Source organism: Lodderomyces beijingensis (genome assembly GCF_963989305.1).
Source record: "Lodderomyces beijingensis strain CBS 14171 genome assembly, chromosome: 6".
Taxonomy (NCBI): Eukaryota; Fungi; Ascomycota; class Pichiomycetes; order Serinales; family Debaryomycetaceae; genus Lodderomyces; species Lodderomyces beijingensis.
This window is the reverse complement of record NC_089975.1, coordinates 1,037,571-1,064,020: the sequence shown is the minus strand read 5'-3', so window position 1 is coordinate 1,064,020 and position 26,450 is coordinate 1,037,571. Positions and strand designations below refer to the sequence as shown.

Sequence of the window (26,450 nt, the reverse complement as noted above, 5' to 3'; positions counted from 1 at the left end):
ACTTCTCGCGGCTTCCACGCACTGTAGCCTAATTTTTAGCGAGACGGCAGCTCGCCGTTTCCCCATTGGCAAGGGGAGCAAGATCTTTCCTCACAGAAACAGATGAGGTGTGGATAATGCTGGTCCAGTTGAATGGATTATGGGTGGATTGTTCTTGAATGATGAGGACGACGGAAGTGAGGAAGACCTTGAGCTTTTGGCAGAAGGAGAGCCTCCTTTGAAAAAGCTAAAGAGAGTGGATCAGCTGCAAGATCATCAACACACGAGGTGGATGATCTAGAAGAGTCGGATTTGGATTCATTGAACGAGTCGGACTGGGAAGACATCTTTCTGGACACGACTCGGCCGCTGCTAGGTACACAGGCCAGCGCTGAGCCACATCGGGAGGGCTCCTTTAGTATAAGCATACACTCAGCAGATGCAGAGAGACGGAAAAGGATCAAGGAGCTTGTTCTTCAAAAGCGACAGCGGTTGAGTCTACAAAATTTGAGTGTCGTCTGCTATATATTGAACGCTAGGCGTCGCAATCAATTGTTGTCAGATGCAAAGGTTCTCAAAACTGTCAAAAGGCTTTTACCTGACAAGTTCATGAAGCACTACAAAAGCTTCAGGAAGCGTGGTGGCGACGGTGGCGACGGTGGCGACGACGAGCTACTCATTTATCTACTCAAGTACCTCATCAAGTGGTTCCGCAAGAATTTCAAACACGATTCCAATGGCTTGAGAGTATTGGGGTACGTGCCCAAAAAGAGTACCAAGGAGACGAAATATGAGGATTATTTCCCAGCAAACTCAAAGCCCATTGCTAATGTTGCTGATCTAAACAAGGTGATTAAAAAGTTTCAGCATAATCGAGACACAGGCGCCCAGATTTTTACTGCTCTACTTCGGTCCTTGGGCTTTGAAGCCCGTCTAGTATATTCGATACCGCTTTTGGGGTTGAGAAAGCCGTTTAAGATGCAGCCAAAGTTGAGGCGCAAGATAACCGAGGTGAATAAGGACAATGACTTGTTGTATCCTTATTTTTGGACGGAGTTGGTGAATCCGTTGGACCCGTCGCAGTTGTTTGTTATTGAAACGCAATGCTTTTGGGAGGACGAAAAGCAATTGATTCGTTTGCAAAGGTACAGCTACAAGGGTGGTATTTCAAATTCATCATCATCATCCTATACAAGCCAGTTTTTCCCCCTGCAAAACCAGTTTTGTCAAATGTCCATGCATTATGTAGTGGCACTCACTAACAACAACTTGGTCTTGGATGTGAGTTCGAGATACATGCAAGACGTGTCATACCGCTGGTTCAACCGGTTGGACTTGAGGACAGAAAGTGGCAGGGTAGCTTTGCTAATGCAATCTGTGATTAGGATTGCGAATGCCCGCAAATCGTACTCGCAGGATGACAACCTTGAACTTGATGCTCTTCGATATTTGGCCATGCACAACTGCACGATCCCCAAGACTTTTTCAGCAATGAATCGGAGTCCCAACTTTACTACGCCGTCTACATTAAGGTACAACGAAGTTATAATGAAAGAAGGAGTTGCGCCGCTTCAATTTGTCAAGTTGGATGGGAAAAGAGAGCCCGTGTATTTCAAAAACCATTTGTTGATTGGCAAGTCCGAAAAGCAATGGAAGTTCTTGGGCAGATCTATAAAGCCAGAGGAAATCAACAAACCCATAAAACTCGCCAAGGCATCTCCGCGTACCGTGTACAATAAACGCATCTTTGTTCAAAACCAAATGAATGATCCGGAGTTGAATGATGTCAAACTATACAGCTTTGCCCAAACTTGCCCCTATCTCAGGCTCAAGGTGTCACCGCAAGGCGCCTTGCCACGAAATGAATACGGCAATGTGGAAATATATAGACCAAACATGGTTCCTGAAGGAGCCGTATGGTTGAAATTGTCCAACGTCGAGAGCATCTTTCGCAGCTCCACCAAAAACGAAGAAGTAAGACAGGTCATTGACTATGTCCCAGTGGTTGTCGGATTTTCTTTCAAAAAGGGCCAAGCCTACCCTGTTAAGGATGGACTTATTGTCCGCAAAGATGACGAAGTTGCAGCAAAGAAACTCTGGCTATCAGAAAAAATTGAGGAACACCAGAGGATGCAACGGTTGCGACAGTTGCAGATGTTCCACGCCTGGCTGATCTTGCTTCGAAGATTGCGAATCAAGAACCGGTTAGATAAGAATCACGGTCACCTATAATCTGGGGGTGCTTCCGATATTGTCATTTTCAAATTTTTCAAAAACTTTGTGATTTGAACTTCGGCGCCACTGGTCTCGCCCTTGATAAAGTCTGATTTTGACTCGATTTCCTGAATTTGCAACTCCGTGTACCCGTTGGGATCTTTGGGCAACCATACTATCGGCGTTTCGTATTTGAATGCGGGGTGGAGGTATAGCAATGTGTGGTTTGCGGCAGTCATCTCGTGGTGGTCGTGGTCGTGGTCGTGGTCGTGGTCGTGGTGGTCTTCTGAATTGGGTGTGGGTTCGTCAGTCTTTTTGTTATCCCTATATGGCTTATCGGACAAGATAGGGAGGTTGGAGAAGTAGGGCAAGTACCTACTGTATATCAAATTGTTGCAGAAGATGGTAACAAATAGGACACCCGTCATGATCCACCCTTGAATCCTCATTGCGTACCTCCCTGAGGAGTCCTTCAGGAGGAAAAAAACACCGATTAGACAGCACTCGAGACAATAGATGCCCGTGTATAAATGGAGCAAGGCGTTTGGATACAATCTTCCCAATGTTTCCGAAGGGTTGATGTGGCTGTATACATACTTCAAAGCGTACTTGTAGTACAATATGGACAAGTTGAGGAAAAAGATGATGAATATTGATATCAAGGGGGAGATGATGGAGTAAGAAATGCCAATGCAGGCATAGATCGAATAAATAGCAAATGTGGTGCCCCATTTGATCTGTGGCAACGAAGTGATGCGAGTAAACTGCTGTCTCGGCGTGACGTCTTTCCATTTGTAATACGAGTTTGTCAACACCAACTGGGATATGCGGAGGAAATTGCTTCCGCAAAATGCAAATGCACGAAGACAGATGTATTGGAAAAAGAATGTTGCTGATTTGGGCAAGTTGGTGGCTAGCAAAATGGGGATCGACGTTGGCTGGTCGATAATCTGCTTGCAGATGACGGTGACGCTTGACGAGATTGTCACCACGAGAAACTGTTGAACAAAGAGGAACGCAAAGAACCATTTTTGCAAGTCAATCTCAACTTCGCAACCAGTGGCTTTGCCTTTGAAGTAAGTGAGAAACCTGAATGTAACCATGACGATTTCCGTCAATATAGTGAGCAAGATTGACGGTAGAAACCCCGATATCGTTTGTCTTGCTTCTTCGGGGAAGTGGTATATCCATTTGAGGAAAGGCATTATGTGAATGAGCACCGGTATTTGCGATAGCGAGTGGATCAAGGATACCGGTATGACATACAAGACAATGATGCTGATGAAAAGGATGGTCACGAGGTATTTTTCGAATTTGCACCCGACGCCATCTGTTCTGGAAACGTTTCTCCAGATGATATCCTGTGGGTGCACTTCAACCAAGGTCTTGTCGAGACAGCCTTGGCTCTGTGAAAGAAGACACTGGTTGGCGATGCAAGCACCTCGATGATCCAGGAATTCGATAAAGACTTTATTGTGTCTTTTCAATTGGTTAGTTGCCATTTTCAGTTTTTCCTCATCGATAATCAATTGCGATTGCTTCAATGTGTCCAATGCCCAATTCAATGTCGATATCCGTTTTTGCAAAGTGAAAATCCTCAACCAGCCTGGTAAATTAAGCTGGAAACTGCGATCAATCTGGGGTATTCTAATCAAATCACAAAATATCGGTGGGTAAAAAAAGACATCTTTTGAAAGCTTTTTTATCTTTTTTTTGTTTTGCCCGGCTTTTGGATTGTTTGACCATTTGAATGGATAGTACCTGCGTAAAGCCTCGATTTGAGACTTTTCCAAAATTTTAAGAGCAACTTTGGCCTTGGCCACTTGATGCTCGATCCGTTCAAAGTCGAAAACATGCCAGATATTGCCAACACCTCCAGGAACGATGTGGAAAAGGTCTCGCAATACTTTTTCGTCCTGCAAGTACTCGGGCACATTGAATATAAGCAAAGTCCTCGCCATGATGGAGCTTTTGTGGGACTCAGAAAGGAGATACGATTGCCGTATGATGACAAAGCTTTGGAACTCGTAGATGATCAACCAATGGAACACGACAATGGTCAACAACCCCATGATAAAGTGGGCATTGAGGCGCGCAACGTTGCAGTTTGCAATGTTTGAAAGGCTGAGCTTGTCTAACCCTTGAGCCGTGAACTCGGCCGAGTTGCCCGTGAAATTTATTGGAATCAACACGAGCATGTTGATGGATCCAATGAGAAGAAAGAATAGCGATAGCACCGAGATGAACCTGACAAAGAAATACGCATCCAACCCCAACGACAAGTAGGTGTTGATGCTGCTTTTAAGAGTGGGGATGATCCACTTTACGAATCCGCGAGGAAGAACCTCCATTCGCTCGTTCACCGGCACGCAGAAACACCGTGGCTGGTAAAGGAAATTGAAAACTGACCGCAATAGACAAAACAAGGTGAGCTGAATCGTGCAGAAACAAATCGAGGTAAACATTGTTTTCATAAAGATGGGGAAATCGATGCCGTGTGACGAATGGGCCGACCCCGTCTGTGTCGTGTTGAGGAACTTGGTGAACTTGTCGGAATAGAAAAAGTCCATATACGTCCGCGTGAGTTTCCGGTACTCATAGTGTTGATTATCAAATGACAGCATGGCGCTGGTGCTCGCTAAGAGAAGGAATATTAAAAGCTTCTATCTTGAATATAGCAATCTCCATTACTGATGAACACCGGGAACAGAACCCACTGAATCTACGCAATTTTTGATATTTCTTTGGCATTTTTCGCAGCCAAGTTCGTGATCTCTCAAAGATGTCGAGATTGGAGACAAAACTCATTTTCTCTCATTTTCTTTTCACTTCGCCAATGTAGTCTAGTCTCTCTAGACAGTGCCAAAGCACCTACTCTTTCAAAAGACAAAACAGGGCCAAACCCATGAGTCATGGAGGCCAGGGCCCGTTTCAAGAGCAGGGTGTAAGTGTCGTGGTTAGCGCATGATAATGGTGTTGCAGATGCCCGCACGTGACTCACTGGCGCGCTCTTGTTTCTTCTGTTGACTCATCGTCAGGATTTTTCACTCTTATACGGATGGTGGTGGTGGCTCTTCTTTTGTTGAAAATCGGGAGAACACACTTTCAGCAGGCAGTAGACCATCCTAGTTCTGCTTTAGAATAGTACAGAGAACCATGTCTGCGTTGATCAAAGAGACGTTTGGCCGGTGCAAGAAAGAAGGCAGAAACGCCCTTGTGAACTTCATCACTGCGGGATATCCTACGATTGAGGACACATTACCCATTCTCAAAGGCATGCAGGATGCCGGCGTCGACATTATAGAGATAGGTATCCCCTTTTCGGACCCCATTGCCGATGGACCCACGATTCAGACAGCCAACATCAAGGCGTTGGAGAATGGAATCACGGTGAAAAAGTGTTTGCAGCTCGTGGAGCAGGCTCGTGGTGGAGGGGTCACCGTTCCATTGATCCTAATGGGCTACTATAACCCTATTATGAAGTATGGCGAGAGCCGGTTCTTGGAGGATGCCGAAAAGGCCGGCGCGAACGGGTTCATTATTGTCGATTTGCCCCCTGAGGAAGCAGTCAAGTTCAGAGCGGCATGCGCCAAGCACGGGTTGTCGTACGTTCCCTTGGTGGCACCAGCCACCACTGACGAGAGATTGAAGGTGTTGGGCCAGATTGCCGACTCGTTCATCTATGTCGTTTCCAAAATGGGCACCACGGGTGCCTCAAGTAAAGTTTCTTCCGGTATTGAAGAGTTGTGTGCACGTGTAAGGAAGTTTGCCGGCGAGGAGACGCCACTTGCCGTTGGATTCGGTGTTTCCACGAGAGACCATTTCTTGGAAGTGGGCAAAGTCGCCGATGGGGTCGTTATTGGATCCAAGATTGTCACCTTGATTGGCGAATCTGCTCCTGGCGAGAGGGGCAAGACTGCTTACGAATACGTGAGGTCGATATTGGGCGATGAATACAAGAGCAACGCGCCTACTTCTTTCAACAGAGGCGACTCAAGTAACCAGCACAAGGAGTCAAAGCCAATCTTGGAGGAGTCGCACAAGTATAACCCACGTTTCGGCGACTTTGGAGGCCAGTACGTTCCAGAGGCATTGCACTCGTGTCTAGCCGAGTTGGAAAAAGGGTTTGAAGACGCGGTGGCCGACCCTGAGTTCTGGAAGGAGTTTAGAAGCTTGTACTCGTACATTGGCAGACCTTCGTCCTTGCACAAGGCCGAACGGTTATCTGAACACGCCGGCGGGGCAACAATCTGGTTAAAGAGAGAAGACCTCAACCATACTGGATCACACAAGATAAATAACGCCCTTGCTCAAGTCTTGATTGCAAAGAGATTGGGCAAAAAGAAAATCATCGCAGAGACTGGTGCTGGTCAGCACGGTGTCGCCACCGCGACCGCATGCGCCAAGTTCGGGTTGGAGTGCACCGTGTTTATGGGTGCTGAGGACACAAGACGTCAAGCTTTGAATGTTTTCAGAATGAAGATTTTGGGAGCCAATGTCATCCCAGTCAAGAATGGTACCCAGACTTTGAGAGATGCCACCTCGGAAGCTTTCAGATACTGGGTCTCGAATTTAGAAACGACGCACTACATCGTGGGCTCAGCCATTGGTCCGCATCCTTACCCCGTCTTGGTGAGGACTTTCCAAAGCGTGATTGGCCAAGAGACGAAAGAACAATTTAAACAACTCAACGATGGCAAGTTGCCCAATGCGGTTGTGGCGTGTGTAGGAGGAGGCTCCAACTCTACCGGTATGTTTTCGCCGTTTGAAAAGGACTTGGAGGTCAAGATGTTGGGAGTCGAGGCTGGTGGCGATGGTCTTGACACGGCACGCCATTCAGCCACGTTGACCGCAGGTATACCGGGTGTTTTCCACGGTGTCAGAACCTATGTTTTGCAAGACCACGATGGCCAAGTGCACGATACCCACTCTGTGTCTGCAGGCTTGGATTACCCTGGTGTTGGGCCCGAGTTGGCTTTTTGGAAAAGCACAGGCAGAGCTGATTTTATTGCTGCTACCGACGCGCAAGCCTTGGAAGGGTTCAAGCTCTTGTCGCAATTGGAAGGTATCATTCCTGCTTTAGAGTCTTCCCATGCCATTTACGGCGGTGTAGAGTTGGCCAAGACTTTGCCTAAGGACCAGCATATCGTGATTAACGTCTCTGGAAGAGGTGATAAGGACGTGCAATCCGTGGCCGAGGTCTTGCCCAAGTTGGGTGAACAGATTGGATGGGACTTGAGGTTCGACGAGGACCCTTCGGAGAAGAATGTAGTTTAGAGAATGTATTTCCATTAGACGATCAAAATGAAAAAAACAAAAATGAACAAAAATGAACAAACAAATACCAAAATTTTACAAAACTCCAATTCTTTTTCTTTCACTCTCTTTTTTTCATTTCTATAAATGCTTCTAATTTCCCTTTTTTCTTTTTTATTCAGATCTCTGATGGCATCGTCATCATCAACAACACAGCAGATGTCCAGCCTAGGAAATTCTTTGCTCCCTGTGCCTTTCCAGTCTCGTCATTGTATTGTTCCCATACAAAGCCAGTTTCTTCCCACTGCTTAAACACGTTATTGACGAGGTTCAATCTCAAGTCGTGGTAAGCATTTTTGTATTTTTGGCGAAGTTCAGGCGACATCAAACTGTTGCTCTCTTCGTAGTACTCCTTGATGCTCTTCAACACAAGGTAGTTCATGTTGATCCAAATTGGCGACCTCCAGTAATCTTCACCGGTTTTGTAGTGAGAATCGGATCTGGAAAGGGAACGAATGCCGTAGGGCGACCACAACTCTTCTGGATCGGTGATTAGATCAATCACGTGCTCCAACTTGGTGACGTTACGTGCTGGTATCAATTTGGTGAGAAAGGGAAGTAAGGAAACGTAGCCCTTGTGGCAGGCGTGGACGTTTTCATCGTCCTCGTCTGCGGTAACGTCACAGTAGGCCTTGTCATTTTCCGACCAATGGACCTTGTCGATGTTTTCAATAATGTTGTTCTCCAATTCTTGTAAAGAGGCAACTTCATCTGGCAACTGAAGAATCTCGGCCATGAGTCGCAATGACCGTGTCATTATCCCGATCCACGAGATCAAGTCCACGTTCAACTCGGCTACATCTGCAGGCAGAGCACGAGGATAATCGTCGATGCCGCTCGCAAGACAATGCGTCTCGGTCCTGCCCCTCCACCTGAAAACATCCTTGTTTGTCAAACCTCTATCAAACTCCTCAACGTACCCTTGTTGCGTTCTCCTAAACATTTCAAGGTGAGATTTGAGTTTGGGGTAGACATCTTTGGTGTAGTTTAACAAGACATCCGGATTGCTCAAGACGATTTTGCCCATCTTAGTTGTTTCCACTTCTTCCACTTGATTGTCGTCGTCGTCGACGTTATTGGGTGTTTGCAAATCACCAAAAGACTTGGAATTCTTTTCCAAAGTTTCCAACAAGCTCGTCAATACGAGTGTCAACGTTGGTGGATTTACAATTTGTGGACTCTGGACTTGAAATGCCGCTGGCACCCTCGATCTAGCTTCACGGCCCAATATCTGCTCTCTTGCGATCCAGCCGTCGCTATCAATGAGATGGAACCAGGACTTGATGATATCCAACACCAAGTCTGAATCGTAATCGATCAAGGGCATCAAGTGGAACCCTTCGTCCCAGTAAAAACCACGGGGAAAAAAGGGTCTAGATGGAACAAGCGTGAAAAGCTCATGTGGACCTTCAAATGCGCCCTTGAGGTCGTATGACTCAAACGTGTCTTCATCGAAAACTGTTTGCCTGTCCACCAAGTGGTCGCCGTACATATAGGTCAACCCACCTAGCAAACCAGATAATATCTCCTTGGCAAATGCAGAGTACTTAGCCGAGTTGTCAAACGGAGCTTGAAGTTGGAAATGCTGTGTAAACATCTCGTTGAATGTTTCTTCATTTGCCTTGACTTTGCCGTTGATATTGGCAAAGGTAATCCTTTGTTCAGCAGGAGTCTCGGCGTTTGAGAAAATGACATTGAACTCGCATGGCCCTTGGTACACTTTTTGCACAAAATGCAAGTTTCCCTCGAAACCGTGCAAGTCCCTTATGATGAACAAGTTTTCCGGTGGAATCTCCGCTATAGAGTTGACCTTTGACTTCAAATCTTGCATGGACTCTTGCAACATTGTCATGAATATATCTCTCGCTTGCCAGACATTATCATCAGGGACCCTCAAGCTGTAATGATGAGCACGCCCTGGGTCCAAGTCCTGTGCGCCTTGTTTGCCAGCGGGGTGCTTGTTGGATTTGGGGCCGTCGTCGATTTTCAAATCAAAAACACCCAATTCCTCCGATATGCCTGCAAACTCCAACGTCCCGTCATACCCCAACTCGTTTTTCTGGTTTTCGAGCCTAAAGTACCCCGTAAGCTGGGGCTGGTCAAGCTCGTCGCCACCATGTTTCTCTCCTTCCAAACCACTATACCAGACAAAGGACATTTTAGTATCCTCGTGCCCTTTATGCGGCTTGGATTTGATCTTGACACCCCACGACAAACCATCTTTGCTCTTGACAAAATCAATAACTATATCGACATGACACTCGTTGTCCTGGATAACCTGTTTCCCGCCGATTCTGGGGTCATACGAAACCCAATTGGCCCGGCCCATCTTGTCGTGTTGCTCGTAAAAGTGCCTGATCTTGCCAATAGACTGGTAGTCATTTACCGGGAACCACATCAACCCCAGAAGCAAAGATCTTGGGAGCCTCGGCCTCAAGCCAAAGTAGAGTGCCGACCTGTAAGGCCCCCATAAAAGCGAGTCGTTGGATTTCTTCAAGTATTGGGCCGCCAACGATTCTTCAACGCGAGCCTTTTGCTCATACAAGTTGAATGCCACTTGATCTGCGCTCGTCAATCCAGATAGACATACGAGGAGAAGCACCGAAACATAAGATAGAAGCCATTTCATGGTATCTAGTGGTGGATGCTAAAAGGGTGTAGCAGGAAAACTTTGTCCAAATACTCACCGGAGTAATTTTGCAATCAAATGAAACCAGAAAAACATCACCCGAAAGAGATGCTTGATGTGAAATACTGCTTGTACCACACCATCATCTACTCTCATAGCCTATGATTTTTGCCACATGTGGCCTCACAAACATGGCCGCGGAATACAGCTAAGCTATGGAGTCTACGGCAATGCAATGGTACGTCTTAGAAAGGAAGGAGAAGCAGAAAAAGAAGGAGAAGCAGGTGATGGAAAAGATGTTCATGAACCGCCGAATGAAGGTTGGAGCTTTGAGGCAACCTTTCCCAGGCGTGAGAATTCAAAGCCAGCGTTTGCCGTGGAGAAAGGAACGGTCAAGGAGATAGTGGCTCCTTCAGTCCTGGCGGACGAAACAAACTCTTTTGTCATTTCGAAAATTCGAAGGTTTTTATTATCCCACTACATCCCTCAAAGGACGCTAGCGTCACTCAGTTCCGAGGCACAGGTTTTGGACTCCGATATGGTATACGACCCGGAAGTTGGGGCGCTTATGAAGATCTTTGGTTTACAAATTGGAGAGCATTCTGGACGGAGCATTGATGTTTTGGCGTTTGCCAAAAGCGATATCCCGTCCATCTTGTGCTTTTCTCGCATGTCGAAGGAAAGTGGCTCATTTCGAGCCCGAGACCATGTTGAAATTGATTTGCTTGATACCATACGGCAAATCGAAGTATCGCAGTGGTTGAAAAAGAAAAATGGTGATGAAGAGAAGAAAAAGATTATTCTAGTTAGAACAAGCTTGAAGGTGTTTGTCTTGACTTGCCAGTACGCTGAACCCCGACTTGGAGGCCAGGGCCAGGGCCAGGGCCACCCGAAGCTTGAATTGTCGGTACTTGAGGAAATAGTGCAGGACTCTGGCACTGAGCATGTGAGTTTCTGCCGACAGGATTATTCAAGGTTTGTATTGCTTGGCTCAAATGGAACAATGACTATGTGGCACATTGAAAGAAAGAAGCTCAAAAAAGTCACGCGGTCAAAAAAGGTCAAGTTGTCCTTATCGAATCTCGATTTCGATCTCGATGAGTTGACTAAATGGACGCGGCTTTACTGGCCAAAGAAGGAGAAAGTGATACTAGTCGTGACCAATACCACAATCTCTCGAGTCTCAAGCGACTGTGAGGAAGCCCAGTCGGAGCTCTTGTTGACTGCAAACACCTGGTCCAGAATCAGAGACTTTGACTGCAAGGGAGATGAAGCTTTCCTTTTGACGTCGAGAGAGTTGGTTTGGCTCAAGTATGAAAAGGGACTAAGGAGAGTGTTATCCTGGAGACATTTTTTAAACGGGAGCGACCCTTCACTCAAGATGTCAATTTTGGAAAAGCAACAGACCTATTACATTTTCTTACACAGCGAGTTGAGCCCGCTAATCCTTGCTTATACATTTGGCTACGAAAACGGGCTCCCTTGCATCCTTCGCGATCCTTATATCATACGATTGGGTCCGAAGCCCACGAAACAGCTCCTGCTTGCATGGAATCAAGAAGACGAAAATCAAAAGATGACAATTTTGCTGATGGCCAAGGACCGTTCGATAGCTTCGGCCACGCTTGCAACCGCAGCATTGTCACATGAAATCAAGCAAAAGATTGCCTCGTCAGCTCAGCCTCTCCCAGGAGAGTACGACCGGATGGCACCCAAGACTCGAAATTTGAAAAAAATCTTTAATTGGGTGATTTCTTCTGAACTATCTCGTCGTCAAATTGCGCCTGATTTACCAATGTTTCGTCAACGATTGGAACTGAGTCTCAGACACTTGCCGGGTACTACATCTGTTTGCTATCAGTCGATATATGACGCGGTCAACCTAGGCTCTCACATGCCCGTCAATGCTAAAAGTATGCGAGACTTGGATGAAGCAATGAGAGAAATCAACCATTTTGGTCGTGATGACATCAGGCTGGTGAATTTCGGCGCGTACCTGGGTGGCAGAAAGGACATTAGCGATGCCACACTACACAACAAAGTTCAGCATTTGATAAAGTCACTATCCTCATCCTATTATCCTCAAAACCTGGTGGAAAGCATCGAAAACACAGCCGTCATGCTTGCACTGTCGTCGCTCAAGTACACCGCGCCCAATCCCGATTTATTAAAAAACCGATTGCAGTCCTTGAAAAACAAATCGCCGGCTGCCGTGCAAAGTTTGCTCAATTCTTGGGATAAAGGGTCTCCCGATGAAAAAGTCTCTCCACTCAGAAAGAGAGCTAGAACTCGTGGTGACCTTGTTGATGGCACACCATCATCGAGAGCAACTCAAACGACTCAGGTCAAGGAATCATCACCAAGCTTACAGCCGTCTTTTACTCAACTGTCGCAAGCAACCAACTTTTCCCCCCCCTCGTCCTCCCAACCCAGAGGCGCATCTTCGCAGATGGACGATGTTCTCTTGTCACAAAGCAGGGTCCGTACGTCCCAAACAGCTTCTCAAGGAGGAAGCCAGCGCAGAAAGAAGAAAAAGAAAGGTGGGTTTTAAATTGCTTCCAAATTTTGTTTCTTGTTTCATGCTTCACCACCTCTCTCGTAAATAGAACACACGTCATTAACGATCATGAACAGAACGCACTTCGTTTTGTATCTCTTTGATTTTCCGTGCCAAAACCAGTGGATCAGCGCCTTCATCGAGCAATTTATAGCATAGATTCAACGTGGTGCTGTCGATATTTTTGACTCCCATGATAGCGGCTAATTTTTTCAACAAGTCTGATGTGTCCTGCAGCATGGATTTTTGAACGACGACTGTGGATGATGATGTTTTGAGGGGAGGGGAAGCGGGTCCTATTGAAAGTGGTGAAGAGTCAAGAAAGAGTGTTTTTGTTAGTTCTGCGTTTATTTTCATTTTCATTTTGAGGTTTTGATTTTTTCAGTTCCTGCCATCTGCTCTCACCAAGATGTCTTTATTCCAACCATGATGGTGCCACCAGTTTGGCGTGTTGGAGTTCGAAGGTGGATCCACCTGCGACATGACCCGCTACGAATCGCATTCTTTGGAAGCGACCATTTCAGTGTTGAGAGCTTGAGCAAGCTCAAGCGATTCAAGGATGAGAATCCGCACGTCGTGGACAAGTTGACAGTGATAACACGCTCGATCAAGCCCAAGGGCCGGTATTTGAAGAATCTTCAGGAGCTCCCAGTTGGACAATGGGCATGTGCAAATGAAGTGAGCATAGAACGGGCCGACTCGTCGGAAGATATTATGCGTTTGACGTCTGTGTCCCTCGACATGTTCAATCTTGCGATTGCAGTCTCCTACGGAAAGCTCATACCGCTGCAGTTCATTTCGCAGTGCAAGTATGGTGGGTTGAACGTCCACCCGTCGTTGTTGCCGAGATACTCGGGCTCGTCTCCTATACAGTATGCCTTGTTGAACGACGATAAAGAGACTGGAGTAACGGTGCAAACATTGCACCCTACCAAGTTTGACCACGGGAGCATTGTGGCTCAGTCATCTGCCGTGGAGATTACGGACCTGGACAATTATGAGAGCCTTGCCATCAAATTGGGTCGCAAAGGTGCAGATCTATTAGTGGATGTCGTCAGCAAAGGTGCGTTTCTAAACACGAGACCTTTGGTAAATGCATACCAGCGAACTTTGGCTCCTAAAATCCTGAAGTCGAAAAGCCAAGCTCTTTGGCAAGAGCTTTCGGCAAGGCAAGTCAAACGAGTTTACGATGCCTTGGGCGCAGTTTTCACATTCTTGAATGTGACTGTCTACCGTAAAGGGGAAAGGGTAAACGAAAAACAGCGCATCCTCTTGAGAGATGTTACGGAATTGATTGAAACTCTGGTGCAAGGAAATCTCGACGATTTGAGTCAAAGCGGGGATTTCAAACTACTCGGAGACGGCTTGTGCATCAAAGCAAAAGACGGATATGTAATTGCAAGACGTGTTCAACCGCAAACCAAACCTGATGGCTCAGCAGAAGCTTTCATGAAATGGTACAAGAAAGTTGCAAGTGAGCTGCTGCCTCGACATTTCGTGGACTAATCAAACTCTATCTTGATACATTTTTTTGTTTTATTTTTATTCTATTCCTCCTTCCGACTAGACTAGCATATTCTAAAAAAAAAACCCACAATCATAGGGCAACACGACAGTGCTTGTTGTACTCTTTCACTGCTATACCGATCTTTTGATACAAAAAGGTTCGATTGTTCCTGTCTGGTATTGGAATAAAAGGACCTTTTCGATTCTTCAATTCAACAGTTAAACCTGTAGCTTCCACCGATATAGACTTTACTTGATCAAACTTGATGACCCACTTTGACACCAATGATTTCGTGTCGAAAAGGATGATCTTTCTGTATGTAACAAGAACCGCCATTTCGTCCCCTGGGAGGAGCATGTGTGCCAAGTAGGTTTCATCATAGTACTCGCCACCGTCAACTGTGTAAAGCCAATACTGGCCCTGCGCCTCTACTGGCGAATACGGCTTGATGACCCCATCGGGGTTGATATACCGCGGGAGCCTTGTTCTCTCTAATCCGTCCCCGTCAAATACAGTAGTTGTATTGCGGATCCCCTCACTAATATTCGAAGCAAAGTCGAGCACCCCGATTGCTGTTTTCGACGGTAAACCAATCATACCTCTTCCTAAACCTTTCAAGAACCCGGCTGCACCGCCCGTGCTGGCGCCTTCGATTGGATCCACCGCGATGCCTCCGATTCCTGAAGTGATTGATTCAAAGAACGAGTTGGCACCGCCAGCAAAGTGGTTGGCTTTGTTTCTCTTCATTTGAAGGCGTCGGCGTTCTTGAAACCTGGGGTCCATCGTCGCCACCGATAAGCCTTTTGCAAGCGAGCCAGTGATTTTGGAAAAGGAATCCGAAAACCCAAAGACGGACTTCTTCATAAAGCTGAGCCCACCTTTTGCCAAGCCAATACCCAATTCCTGAGGACGATCATTCAACACAAACCCTTGGTAAGGCTCATAAAAGATATCAATGACACCGGAAGAAAGCAAATTAAACAACCCCACTGGGTTTCCCAAGAAATCAGCCGACCCCACAATATTGTGGAGTTGGTAAAAAAACGCTTGCTTGTAATGAGTTTGGATAGAGTCAACCAAAAGCGGCGTTGGAACTCTGACATTCTCAATAAAGAGCGCATTCAACTTGATGGGTGCGTCTGAAATGTTACCCATGGCCATTGTCAAAACGTTGAAGCAAAACATCAAGGCATTCTGCGCTACAGTCTTGTCCTCGGCATCGACAGAATCGGTTCTCACAAACGAGATGTTTGCTTGCACTGGCTGCAAGTGCAACGCCTCAAAGTAAATGTCGCTCGTATCGTTTAGCTGCAACGGCTCGGGAATGTCCAAATTGTCATCACAGAGTCGATCAACTTGTTCTTTGTTCCACGAGGCACCTGGAAATTTGGCAAAGTCAAGCAAAGCGTACAAAAAGTCCTCTCCTATATCAAATGTCAACTCTTGGAAAAGAACCGTTGCGTATTTGATAAACAAGACCCCATGGCTTTCATCTTTGACTCGACAAACTGAAGCCGAGAATGCAGGATGCTCGTTCAATTCTTTACCCGTCTTGGGCACCACCGAAGGGTATAAAACAATTGGGAATATTCCACCATAAAGCTGGTTATCAATCTGCACCCACTTGAGCTTGACGCTAAAGTTTTGATAAATGTTTGACTCGTTATACCTAAACTCGAGCCCCTTGATGGTGATATAGCTCAATTCCTTCTCATTGGTGTTGATCAACGATATGCCAAAGCCGTCGAATTTAGTGACAATCTTTGTTGTATAGTTTTCGTCAACTGGAGTGGCTTCGAAACCCTGCGATCTCGATAGCGACGACGAATGCAGCGACTCGTTCCCATCTGATATTTTATACAAGCTCTTGGAAGGATCATAATCCGATATAACCAACGTTTGTGTGGGACCATCAGCACAGACATTCAAATCGACAATAAATTGTTGAGCCCTACCACCATCACCATTATCATCCGCGGGTGGCGGGATCCTGAATGGTCGAAGATTGCCGATTTCGGACAAATTAACTGCTCGTTCCCTTCCGCGCGCTCTCACAATCAACTCCTTGACAATTGCGTTGGGGTAATCGTATGCATAAGGCATGGCGCTTTTTGGAGGAATGCGGTAGTAGATGGGTTTATAAAGGACATCCTTTTTGACAACTTCTCCATTCGCATTGATGTTTGGATCATTTTGGTAAATGTAGAACTCTTCATCCGTGAAATTTTTAATTGCGCATGGCCACTGGTTGTTTGCGTCCTCCACGTGAATAAACATGGTTGCATCTTCTAAAAGCATAGTAACTTTCACCAATAGCTGTATCTGGTTTTTATCCTGCACCTTGACATAGATTTGGCCAACGTCATCGATGCTGAATGGCTGGGTCCATTTCGTGCCCTGTTGCGACTTGATAACGATGCTCTTCTTTTCCACGCACCGCAATCCGTAAAGAGGAAGCAACACGTCGTTGTGCGCCGTGACCTGCAGAGCCGACCCTTCCTCCATTATGTTCAAACTGGTCTTGAGCCTGTTCATGAAGACGTATCTTGGGGCAATGGTCACTGTCTTTGTCAAGTTGTACTTTCCTTCACCTTCCAGTATGGAAACGCCAAAGTTTATTTCCTTTTGTTGGCCTAAAATGTGCAACCTCACTTGGTTCGACTGCCCAATCGCGTCGAAACTAATCTGCGGCGACCACTCCGTGTTTTCTGCTTTGATTTGGGCCCTATTTTTCCGATCTTCAAATTTTTCAAACGAAAACATGGTTGGACGCACATCTGCTCCTTGAGAGGTTTTGCCAGGTGACGGGAACATATTGCCCTTTTCAAAAGCCACAATGTTCAAGTTGGATCGGTTCAAAATGACATAAGGGCTGTAAACAACAACCTTCAAACTGGTGCTATCTGCTTGTTTTCTAGGATAGTGAATGTGCAACTTGAACGTGTTTTTACCACGAATCAGCATCGTCGACTCTCGCGAGAACTCACTAGTCTTGGTTCCATTGATTATGGCAAATTCTGATCTCCCATAACCGCAATTCTCGGGCTCGACGCTGAGCAAGATGAGATTGTCCAAACTTACAACATGGACATAGCTCTTGACGCCTCGTTTAACAGACCCCGTCCATTCCCTCCTCGAGTTTTTGTCATACAACCGGTATTTAAAGTCGTATGGTAGCAAGTTTTCAATTTCAAGTGGAGCCGAGATGACTAGTTTCAAGTGAGGGTAAATCCTTGCCAAGGGTTCCTCGTGCTGGTAAACAGCCTCGGTTTGGAAATAATATATCGACCTCTTTTCGCTAGACTTGGAAGGGCACCTTAATGATATACCATTATTCTTTTTCATTATATCCTTCCAATAAATCGTCTCATCTGACCAGTTATACGAGGTGTGCAATTGAGGCCTCACACGAAGCTTGCTGTCATAAACCAAATCGATGGGTACTGCTTTGCTTTCTTTCGATTTAATTTCAAGACTGGTTTGCTTGCTTCCAACATTCTCTATCAATATTGGAATGTCGGCGTCGTTCTCAACCAACATTGTAGACCGCAACGTAATGACTTTAACGTTATCGTCGCGAAGCGTAATATTGACCGAGAGACGGTTGTGCACCTCCCCATTATTCACTGGTGGCTGAAGCACAAATAGTTCTTCGCCAACCCTAGCTGCAGATACAGCGTGGACTGCTTCATATTTGTTGTCAGCAAAGGAAATGCCCAATGTGCTGGCAGTGTCTGCGTCCAAGTTCTCACGGATTTTCCTCCAATCCTCAAATGTCCATGGGATATTCTCTTGGTACTTGATCTCCTTTGCCGTCTCTTCTTTACTGCCGTCCGTCCAAACTGTGAGGTCTAATCCCGTGTCGTTGACAATCACAAAAGGGTAATCCTGTCCTCTAGGTTTCAATTTTTCATCGGTGCTCAATTTAGTCTGGATTTGCGAAAGCAATGCAACGGATCTGGATGTGATTGTGATTTCCGCAAGTTGTCGAGATATGGTCTCCACAAGCAACTTTGACTCTGGTGCTCGCGTTTTGGACGCATAAATGGCAACTGGCCATGGCTCAATCAAGGGCTGCCAGCACGAGTTGGCGTAGTTGAAAATGTTGACAAAACTCTCAATGTGCACCTCGGCGTTCAAATCAGTCGACCAATTGATGGCTCGCAAGTCGAATGGCTTCAAGTTCATATCCAAAACGGGCAATTCCGAAACATCACCAATGAGCACGAATCGCACCCCGCCAAAGCTTGCATTTAGTTCTTCCTCTTTCATGGGTTCAAGCGCAACTGGAACCTGTCCCGTATCTTTATCTGTATTAACTCGCATGTCTTGTGAAACCGACGACGACGACGACGTGATACTCGGAGCGATTTGCGAAAACCTTCGCCTAAAGTCGTCAGACAAAGTTGGCTTTTGGTCGTTGGTTGAAACAGTGTGCTTTGCAAAAAGATCATTGGCCCTTTGGATTATAGCATAGCCCAAGCGGATATCTCTCAAGGAGACTCTAAACACCAAGGTTTCAACTGATGCTTCCAAACTCACATGCGACTTTTCTTTTGTCGACTTGCGGTCGTCATAGGCAAATGATATCGAGAAATCGTCAATAATCTTGTACCGCGCAGTCTTGGGACTATCCATTCTCGCTAGATACATCCCCACGTTGCTCGTGGCCAAGTAGAAGATATCTTGCTTAGACAACTGCACTTGCTCGACTTTAAACACAATTGCCTCGGTGTCGCTCCGTGAATCATCAGCTAGCAAAAACACCGAAGGCTTGATGATGTTGATTGAGAACCCCAACTTGGTCTGGTCGGCTTCTTCGTCGTCCTGGTCATTTTTCTGTTGTGCTGACTTCATCAGGACAACAGACCTTCTGGAGTTTCCAGGGGTAGTAAGAGGTGGCCTTTGAGACGGCGAGCAATTTTCAAAAAACGCCTGGAGCTCAAATAAATAGTCCAAAGCCAACACCAATTTCGGTTTTTCAACGGTCAATAGGACGGCAATGCTTTTCTGGCCAGTGACATCTGACGAGCTTGCGCTCAAGACAAACTGCTTTTCCACACCTTCGGCTGCAGGTATCAAGGTAACAAATTTACTCTCAGTTTGGTGTCGTACATCTTCAACGACAAACGAAGTGATTTCGACTTTAGATGTAAACTGGGAGTTCTGGGTAGCATCGAGTGTCACGACTAGTCCATTCAAGGAAAACTTGGAGAGCAGGTTCTTGCTTATATCCTTTACTCCCTCAGACTTGTTGTATAGCGTCAATGCGACAAGCGGGACATCAAATTTAAAAGTCACCATAATGTGGTCCTCCGGTATCAGTGGTATCAGATTGTCTACGGCTCCGGCGCCGGTGGTAATGGAAGGCTTGCGAACAACCAGTGAGCGCTTTTGAGACTGTAAAAGATTGGTGTTGTACTTCAAGACTTCATTTGCATACGCGGCATCCTCATGCACGTCTTTCAAGTTCTTGTTAGCAGAGTCAATCGTGAATGCGTCGCTGATGAAGGAAGAGAGCTCGGTCAAGAGTTTGATCTGGAATTCGGTGAGACCAACATCCATCTCGGGCATGCTTCCTTCAACTGCAAAAGTAGGCACACCTTTTTCGTAGCTCTCGGACCAGTTGATGTTGAACCCAATATCCAAGTCATCGAGAATCTTCAACGTCTGTTGCACATCTTTTGAGCTAAAACTCAAATTCGACGTCAAGTTTACTTTGCGGATACCTGTCTTGATAACGTTAAGTGCACCCTTGTACTCGTTGTGGGCATATATTTCGCCCAAGTTCGCCACAATGGTGTCTGCGCCTCTGTGGATCAAAGGAAAGGTAATTGTTGGTGCATTCACCAACACGTTGAATTTCAACTTTGCCGGCAATTGGGCAGCCTGGTTCATTGCCGCCTCTCTCGTTCCATCGTAAATGGCCTTCATCTTCATAAACTGGCTAGAAAACTCAAAAATCTTGTTGAAGGAGCTCTCGACAAAATTGACCGAGATTGCGCCTGTTTTAAAGTCCAACTCCGATGGCTGCTCTTTATCCTGCGGGTGGTTGCTAAAAGTTTTGTAACTGAACTCGGCCAAGTTCTTGTCTCCCATATCGATTAATTTTTTCAATTTGGAATCACTGCTGAGGGCATCGTCGCTCAACGTGAGCGACCCTAAATTGCCCTTGATGTCCATGGCTTCTGGTAACAAGAACAAATCAATTGAGGCCGAGTCCAACTCCAAGGTAGCAATCTTGAGACCGTCGTCATTCAAGATTACTATAATACTTTCCAACTTGACATTCATGTCAATCTTTTGAGGTGCAGCATCGTCGTCTTTTGCATTGTGCTTCAACTCATCCGCGGGGACTGGTGCGGCATTTGGATCGGAGAACGTATTCATTGAAAAAGTGATTACATCCAAAAGCGTCTTTCTCGTAACCACGAACTTCACAGTCGCGAGCTTGAGATCAATGTCCTGGTCAAACACATCAATCTTTTTGTTGTGAAACTCTACGGAACGATGCTTGCGGGCCACCTTCACAGTAAGCAATTTCTGGCCCTCTTCTTGCACAATCGAGGACATCATCTTTTCAAATTCAGCTACCCCCGAGGTCTCTACTCTGTCGAGTATACTCAATGCGCCAAGGCTCAAGTCCACGTCCATATCCATTCCAATCTTGTCAACACTCAAATTGAGCGACTCTCCAACAAAACTTATGAGGGGCTCGTGCTCCAAAGATACTCCATCGATGCACCTCGATAGCGCCAAATCAATGTTTTTAATACAAAACCTGGACTCAAACAAACGTTTTTGTGCAGAATTATCGGCGGTCGTTTGATCCTTGGGCAAGTCCAGCAGCTGCTGTGTTTGCTCAATATCATAATTTTCTTCCTTAGGTTGATCTCCAAACGCGTTAAAGACGCTCCCACTATCTGAAGATTCGGGACTCGGGTTGGGCGCGGCCGCGTCAATGATTTGCATCAAGGCCTTGTATTGGAAGTCGTTCATGGCTAAACTCACCTTGGGAATGTTACCGTCGAGCTTGATCTTGGAGAGGTTTTGAGCATCGGGGATGATCGATACACCGAGATCAAAGGTCAAGCTCAAATTGTTTAGCATTCGAGCTGGCCTTTTGTCTTCGTCGGCGTACAATTGCTCCATTGTGGATTTTATAGTATGGCCAACGTAAAACTCAATGTCATTCAAATAAACAGTGAACCTGTCGTACATGAGGTTTTCTAGTCGCTTCCAGTCATCTTCGGTGTACTTTGATTTATCAGTCAATTCGCTAATCTTGGACCGCTCCACCAAGTTGCTCTTGACGCTGACGTGTCCGGCATCTAAAATAGCAACGGCAGTTTTGAAGCTAGAAGGATCGAGAGGCAAAATGATCAACGGCGCTTGAAGATCCAATTTCAAGTTAATCGTCTTGTGTTCCTCGAGAGCATATTGCAACCCCATTCTTGTACGTGCAGTCAAGCCCTCTATCGACGACTCGGCTGCATTCATAATCGCGCCAATGGTATTCAAATGGATTTTAGGGGGCGTGAAAAAGATCATCAACTCTTCGATAAATCTGGGATTGTAGAAAATGGTCATGGATTTAAGTTGAGCAGAAAGGTTTGAATCTGCCTTACCATCGAGTGGATTTTGCTCATATTGCAATTGGAAAAATGGCACTTTGTTTGCTTTCTGATCGTCAGCCTGCTTCACACTGACCACGTGTTTGTAAATACTTGTCCGAGTTCCATCTTCTACCCTAAACTCCTGCACTTGGAAACCAGCCAAGAATGAGTGAGGTCGTTGAAGGAATTGAGTCTTGCATCCTTCAAAAACCACTTCTGCAATGTTGTTTTTCTGGTCTTGTCTGATCACCAATCCACCTTTCTCTAAAGATGCGCTAACACGTATTTTAACACAATCTTCAGGCAAGTCAATTGTAGTGACGGGCGCTTTTTCGTCATAGTCGATTGCGTTGTAGAGGGCTTTTCTTTGCTCGTCTGAAAGTGACAAGTCTGCATGTTCTCCATCGGCCTCGTAAGTTTGCTGCTTCTCAGACTCTTGGTTGTTGTTGTTTTTGTTCGTTCCAGCGCCATTTCCATTTCCCCACCAGTTCGAAAACCAACCTTTGTTTTTTTGTTCACTCTTTTCAGCAGTGTTTGTATCGTACAACCTGGCATGGGCATTTTCTTGCCGGATGGCATTTCTAGCGAGTGCTCTGTATAGCTTGATATCGTCAAAGGGCAAATCCCACTCAAGGCCATCTAGCTGTTTTTGTTGCGCTTCGCTGATTTTCTTGCCGAGCTTAAGCTTCCAAAGCTCCATATATAGTAATCTTTGCTCCCTTCGTTTTTGAATGTACTCCCAACTCCATTTGTAGTTTCTATCGTGTATTTCATCTAGAATACATCTACCCACGTACTTGAACCATTCCTTGGGGGCTTCGCTGGGAGGCAATTTTGGCCGAAGTTTTCTAAACTTGGCCGTCTTCATGTACCAATGGAACTTGGAAGCAGTCCATAAAATGTCCTGATACTGTTGCGAGTTCAACTCGACGCCAAACTCTTCGAAAAAGAGGTCCGAAGTTATATGGGGCATCGAGGAGGTGGCGCCAGCCTTGTTCACTGTGACTTTCCCCGTTCCCGTGACAGGCTTCACGAGGTATTCTTGGTCGATTTTTAGACTCTTGAAAGTGTCCAATAGCTTGTCTCTATCGAGGTGCGACAACAAGTCGGTAGACTGCGTGTCCATGTAACAGGAAAGACTATCTAGCTTGAGCAATTTTCTCGTAAACGCTTGCGTGATGGAAATAAACGAAGGTTTCCAGTTTTCATCAGCTGACATGGCCGACAACTCTGATAGCGAGGCTCCAAAAGTATAGGGGCTCTCCGTCAACACGGACTCGTCTTCGTACCTGACATGGATATTCTTGATTGTAACTTGCAAGTTATCCACGATTTTGGTGATTAACGACTCTGCAAACGTCTCGTCGCCGAGTTCTTTGCCCAACTCCTCAGTCCTGGCCTCCAACATCGACTCCAAATTCTTCAACTTGTTCTGCTTGACTGCCTGTTGTCGCTTTTCGTCTTCTTCGTCGTCAAAGTCTTCGACAATAATCGGAGCTGCAAGGAGGAAAAGGTCCTCGATAATCACCTGCACGGGCTTGCCTTTCAAGTTGGCCCAGGGGATCTGAAGCGTGAGCACCCCAAGGTGTCCGAATTTGACATCAATTGGCAACTTGAATCTATCCAAACTCTCCTTCTTCAACCGCAAATCGGTCAATTTGACGTCTCCGCCCCATATCCCAATGTTTAGTTGTTTGGGGTCGAAATTCTCGAGGTATGCCCCGAGAAACCTATTTAGAAGATTTGCAACAAGCGACTCAAACATGCCTTGGTTCTTACAAAAGCCGAGTTGGCCACGGGATCAATTGAGAATTCTGTAATAGAAACAAAAAAAAAAAAAGGAAAGGAAAGCAACAAAAAAACAACAAAAGAATTCAGTCCTTAATAATGATTAATACTTTTGATCTAGGAATGGGTTCCAAAAGAGTCGCTGGAATGCATTTTCCATTGGGGGGGTGGAGGGAATGCTGCAGTGGTCAAAAGTTGGCACAGCAATCAAAGTGGAATATCCGAATGCAATCGGTGTCGAGAATTTTGCGACACACGGGAAATGCGACATCAGTCCCACACCTACTAGCACACACACATACCGACAGACAGAGATAGCTAAGTAAAGACATAAGTGGTCGTTGCTCTTCCCCCCCTTCCTTTTTTCTTTAAAGTAAACTTGTACATAATTATAAAACAATCGGCAGAGCTGCCGTTCCATTACCGGTCTTTGTAGTTTGTGAAATTGCTTTCTTTGCCGGTTTTTTCAAATTCTTGCTGGAACCATTGGCAGTTCCTTGTTGGCTTGTAGGCGCCAGGAGCCCAGGCGCCGACGCCGACGCCGAGTTGGTGGCAAAGTTAGTCCCGGCCAAGCTGGGAGTTCCTGGGGTGAGCACCGGGGTGGTCTTGCTTCCCATAACGGGGGTGTTGTTCGTGGTAGACGGGTTTGATGGAGTCAACTTGCCCTTCAACGCCGGCGCCGGCGCTTCGACTTCGTGCCCCAACTTGATCTGGGCCAAGTTGATGATTGGCAAAAGCTTGTTGTACCGTTCGCAGTACTCGTTTATGCTCTGTTGCATTGTCTGCAACCGTAGGATGACCGTGCCGTAGTACTCCTGTTGGGAGCCATTTTCTGGAATCGTCGCCAACGCTTTTAGGAAGGAGGACATGTCGTTTCTGAGGATGTTGATTTCGGCCTTTAGCCGTTCTATCTCCTCGTATATGAGCTTTGGGTCTATTCTCCCCGATGTTATATCATCGATCTTTATCAGATTGGGTAGTTTTGGCCGCAGGGTTCCGCCATTTTGGTCAAATCTAAACATTTTTTCTTCTTTTTTGCGGGAACAAGAGCCTTGGTTGAAGCAGCAGTTGAAGCGGGTGCAGTGCAAGTCTAGTATCAGCCCAAGACAGGATTTCGGTATTTGCTCAAGATTCCTTCTCCACCTCTCCGTGCTGGTAAAGAGTGGTTTCGTGTTGGTATATTTTTTTCTTCTCGTCCCTGGTATTTCCGCGTGTGTTTTCATGCACATGTTATAATGATAGTAGGTATACCCAGTACAGTGCAATATTCCAAAACCGAAACTACACAACGGGCCAGACACCTCAGGGTTCTAGACGGCTTTGAGGGCCCAGAGATTGCAAGAGATGGAAAAGGAAGGGGGGGAGCGATTTTTCCATCAAGAGCTAGCGGCTCCATTTCTTAACTCTACTTCTTATCGTAATCATGTCATTCTCCTCTTCGTGCCAGGAAATGTTGTACCTTGCAGCAAACTCTGCGTACGGTAGGTCCAGAGGTAGGAAATTGGTCTCAATCACTTCCTTCTGCAAAGTGTAGTAGCCGGATGTTATGGCGCGGACCATCCAGTTGAGCATCGTTTGCAAGCCAAGCTTCATCATCGACTTGACCGCCGAGTTTTCCACCTCGTTGTATATCTTCAACCAGCTGTAGAAATCCTTGAGCACCCAGCACCGTAGAATAGTAGCAATGTCCTGTCTGTGCGGGATGTATTTGTAGAAAATCGCAATGGCCGAGGAAGGATCGTTATTGACGTTGCATAAATGCAACACCAAAATCACCGAAATTTCTTCAACTTCAAACTCCGCCAAGTTGAGGGCAGATTCGTTGTGTAGAAGGTACCTGATGCTCGATATGTACGTCTGGTAGTGGCTAAAGTAGTGCGATATTCGCACTGAAAACAAAAACACCTTTTTATGAAACGGACTTGGCGGGAGGCCCAATAGGCTTTCTCTCAATTTCCGAATCGACAATGTGATGGAATCCATAGTGATATTTGGTGCACCTTGACTGGAGTCCTCCTCCGCCGAGCTTTGGGCCGTGCGGAAGTTCTCCGGATCCAGATCTCTGGTTTTCTGGAAAGCCTCGGAGAGCTCCACCGACGAATGCGCCGACGTGAAGCGGATAAACTGGCTCAATATGTAGACAAAGTACTCCTCGCGGGCAGCCTCAGACTCCTGTAGCCGTTTATCCTCTCCTCTGCTGACGAGTCCGTACTCGTGCTGCTTATGGCGCTGGTTTGAGCCCGCCTTGTCCAGTGTAGCAAACCGCGCCCGCCTTTGAGCCAATTTCGCTGCTGTTTCTTCTTCTGCTGCTTCTCCCTGTTTGTCTTTCACTTTCTCGCGGTGGTCGCTGCGCTCTGCAAAAGTGCCATTTCTGGCCCTGCCATTTGCGTTTCTCTTTTGAGTTTTCGACCTGGCTCTATGCGGAGGGACATACGTGCTGTTTCCGTCAGTCGCCACGGGAAGGGACCCAGAACTCGGGGACCGATCCGGAATTGGCTCTGCACGTTGAGTCTGCGACTGGGCAAGGTCTAACTCATCCAACGAGTACCGGCTGAGCAAGTTCTTGAGGCTATCATCCATACGAGCTGCTTTCTTATCATTACTGGAATGCTGAAACCCCCCTGGTGCGCACTTTTTTCCTCTATCTTTTTTTATCTATGGAGGCCAAACTACACACGGCAAGCTAGATCTTGCCTTTCGATGATCCACGCCATGCCTGGCGTCGACTCGGGTGGCCAAGTCAGTGAAAAGAGAACCTATCAGAGGGATAACACTTTCCAACCAACTACTTCCCCTTTCCCTTTCTCTTTAAATGTAAGTTTTATATAGAAATAGACAAAAAAA

The 26,450-nt window shown here is 46.2% G+C and overlaps 9 protein-coding genes across 9 annotated transcripts; 4 read left to right on the top strand and 5 right to left on the bottom strand. All coding sequences in view use genetic code 12, as the record gives it.

Annotated features, from left to right (window-relative positions):
* Positions 1 to 588: 588 nt before the first annotated feature.
* On the top strand, positions 589 to 2,188 carry LODBEIA_P51610 (uncharacterized protein; the record flags this gene model as incomplete). Its single annotated transcript, XM_066975463.1, has 2 exons — positions 589 to 2,117; positions 2,179 to 2,188. 2 exons carry the CDS (start codon positions 589 to 591, stop codon positions 2,186 to 2,188), a joined length of 1,539 nt encoding a protein of 512 aa, XP_066832099.1.
* Positions 2,189 to 2,201: 13 nt separating this feature from the next.
* Positions 2,202 to 4,817, bottom strand: LODBEIA_P51600 (uncharacterized protein; the record flags this gene model as incomplete). The annotated part of the gene is made up of 1 exon (XM_066975462.1): positions 2,202 to 4,817. One exon carries the CDS (start codon positions 4,815 to 4,817, stop codon positions 2,202 to 2,204), a length of 2,616 nt encoding a protein of 871 aa, XP_066832098.1.
* A 532-nt stretch (positions 4,818 to 5,349) lies between these two features.
* Positions 5,350 to 7,470, top strand: LODBEIA_P51590 (uncharacterized protein; the record flags this gene model as incomplete). The annotated part of the gene is made up of 1 exon (XM_066975460.1): positions 5,350 to 7,470. The coding sequence occupies one exon, from the start codon at positions 5,350 to 5,352 to the stop codon at positions 7,468 to 7,470; it is 2,121 nt and encodes a 706-aa protein (XP_066832097.1).
* Positions 7,471 to 7,627: 157 nt separating this feature from the next.
* LODBEIA_P51580 (uncharacterized protein) lies at positions 7,628 to 10,138 on the bottom strand (the record flags this gene model as incomplete). Its single annotated transcript, XM_066975459.1, has 1 exon — positions 7,628 to 10,138. The coding sequence occupies one exon, from the start codon at positions 10,136 to 10,138 to the stop codon at positions 7,628 to 7,630; it is 2,511 nt and encodes an 836-aa protein (XP_066832096.1).
* Positions 10,139 to 10,313: 175 nt separating this feature from the next.
* Positions 10,314 to 12,689, top strand: LODBEIA_P51570 (uncharacterized protein; the record flags this gene model as incomplete). The annotated part of the gene is made up of 1 exon (XM_066975458.1): positions 10,314 to 12,689. The coding sequence occupies one exon, from the start codon at positions 10,314 to 10,316 to the stop codon at positions 12,687 to 12,689; it is 2,376 nt and encodes a 791-aa protein (XP_066832095.1).
* Positions 12,690 to 13,121: 432 nt separating this feature from the next.
* LODBEIA_P51560 (uncharacterized protein) lies at positions 13,122 to 14,201 on the top strand (the record flags this gene model as incomplete). The annotated part of the gene is made up of 1 exon (XM_066975457.1): positions 13,122 to 14,201. The coding sequence occupies one exon, from the start codon at positions 13,122 to 13,124 to the stop codon at positions 14,199 to 14,201; it is 1,080 nt and encodes a 359-aa protein (XP_066832094.1).
* Positions 14,202 to 14,292: 91 nt separating this feature from the next.
* On the bottom strand, positions 14,293 to 23,583 carry LODBEIA_P51550 (uncharacterized protein; the record flags this gene model as incomplete). The annotated part of the gene is made up of 1 exon (XM_066975456.1): positions 14,293 to 23,583. One exon carries the CDS (start codon positions 23,581 to 23,583, stop codon positions 14,293 to 14,295), a length of 9,291 nt encoding a protein of 3,096 aa, XP_066832093.1.
* A 412-nt stretch (positions 23,584 to 23,995) lies between these two features.
* LODBEIA_P51540 (uncharacterized protein) lies at positions 23,996 to 24,628 on the bottom strand (the record flags this gene model as incomplete). Its single annotated transcript, XM_066975455.1, has 1 exon — positions 23,996 to 24,628. One exon carries the CDS (start codon positions 24,626 to 24,628, stop codon positions 23,996 to 23,998), a length of 633 nt encoding a protein of 210 aa, XP_066832092.1.
* A 361-nt stretch (positions 24,629 to 24,989) lies between these two features.
* LODBEIA_P51530 (uncharacterized protein) lies at positions 24,990 to 26,186 on the bottom strand (the record flags this gene model as incomplete). Its single annotated transcript, XM_066975454.1, has 1 exon — positions 24,990 to 26,186. The coding sequence occupies one exon, from the start codon at positions 26,184 to 26,186 to the stop codon at positions 24,990 to 24,992; it is 1,197 nt and encodes a 398-aa protein (XP_066832091.1).
* Positions 26,187 to 26,450: the final 264 nt, after the last annotated feature.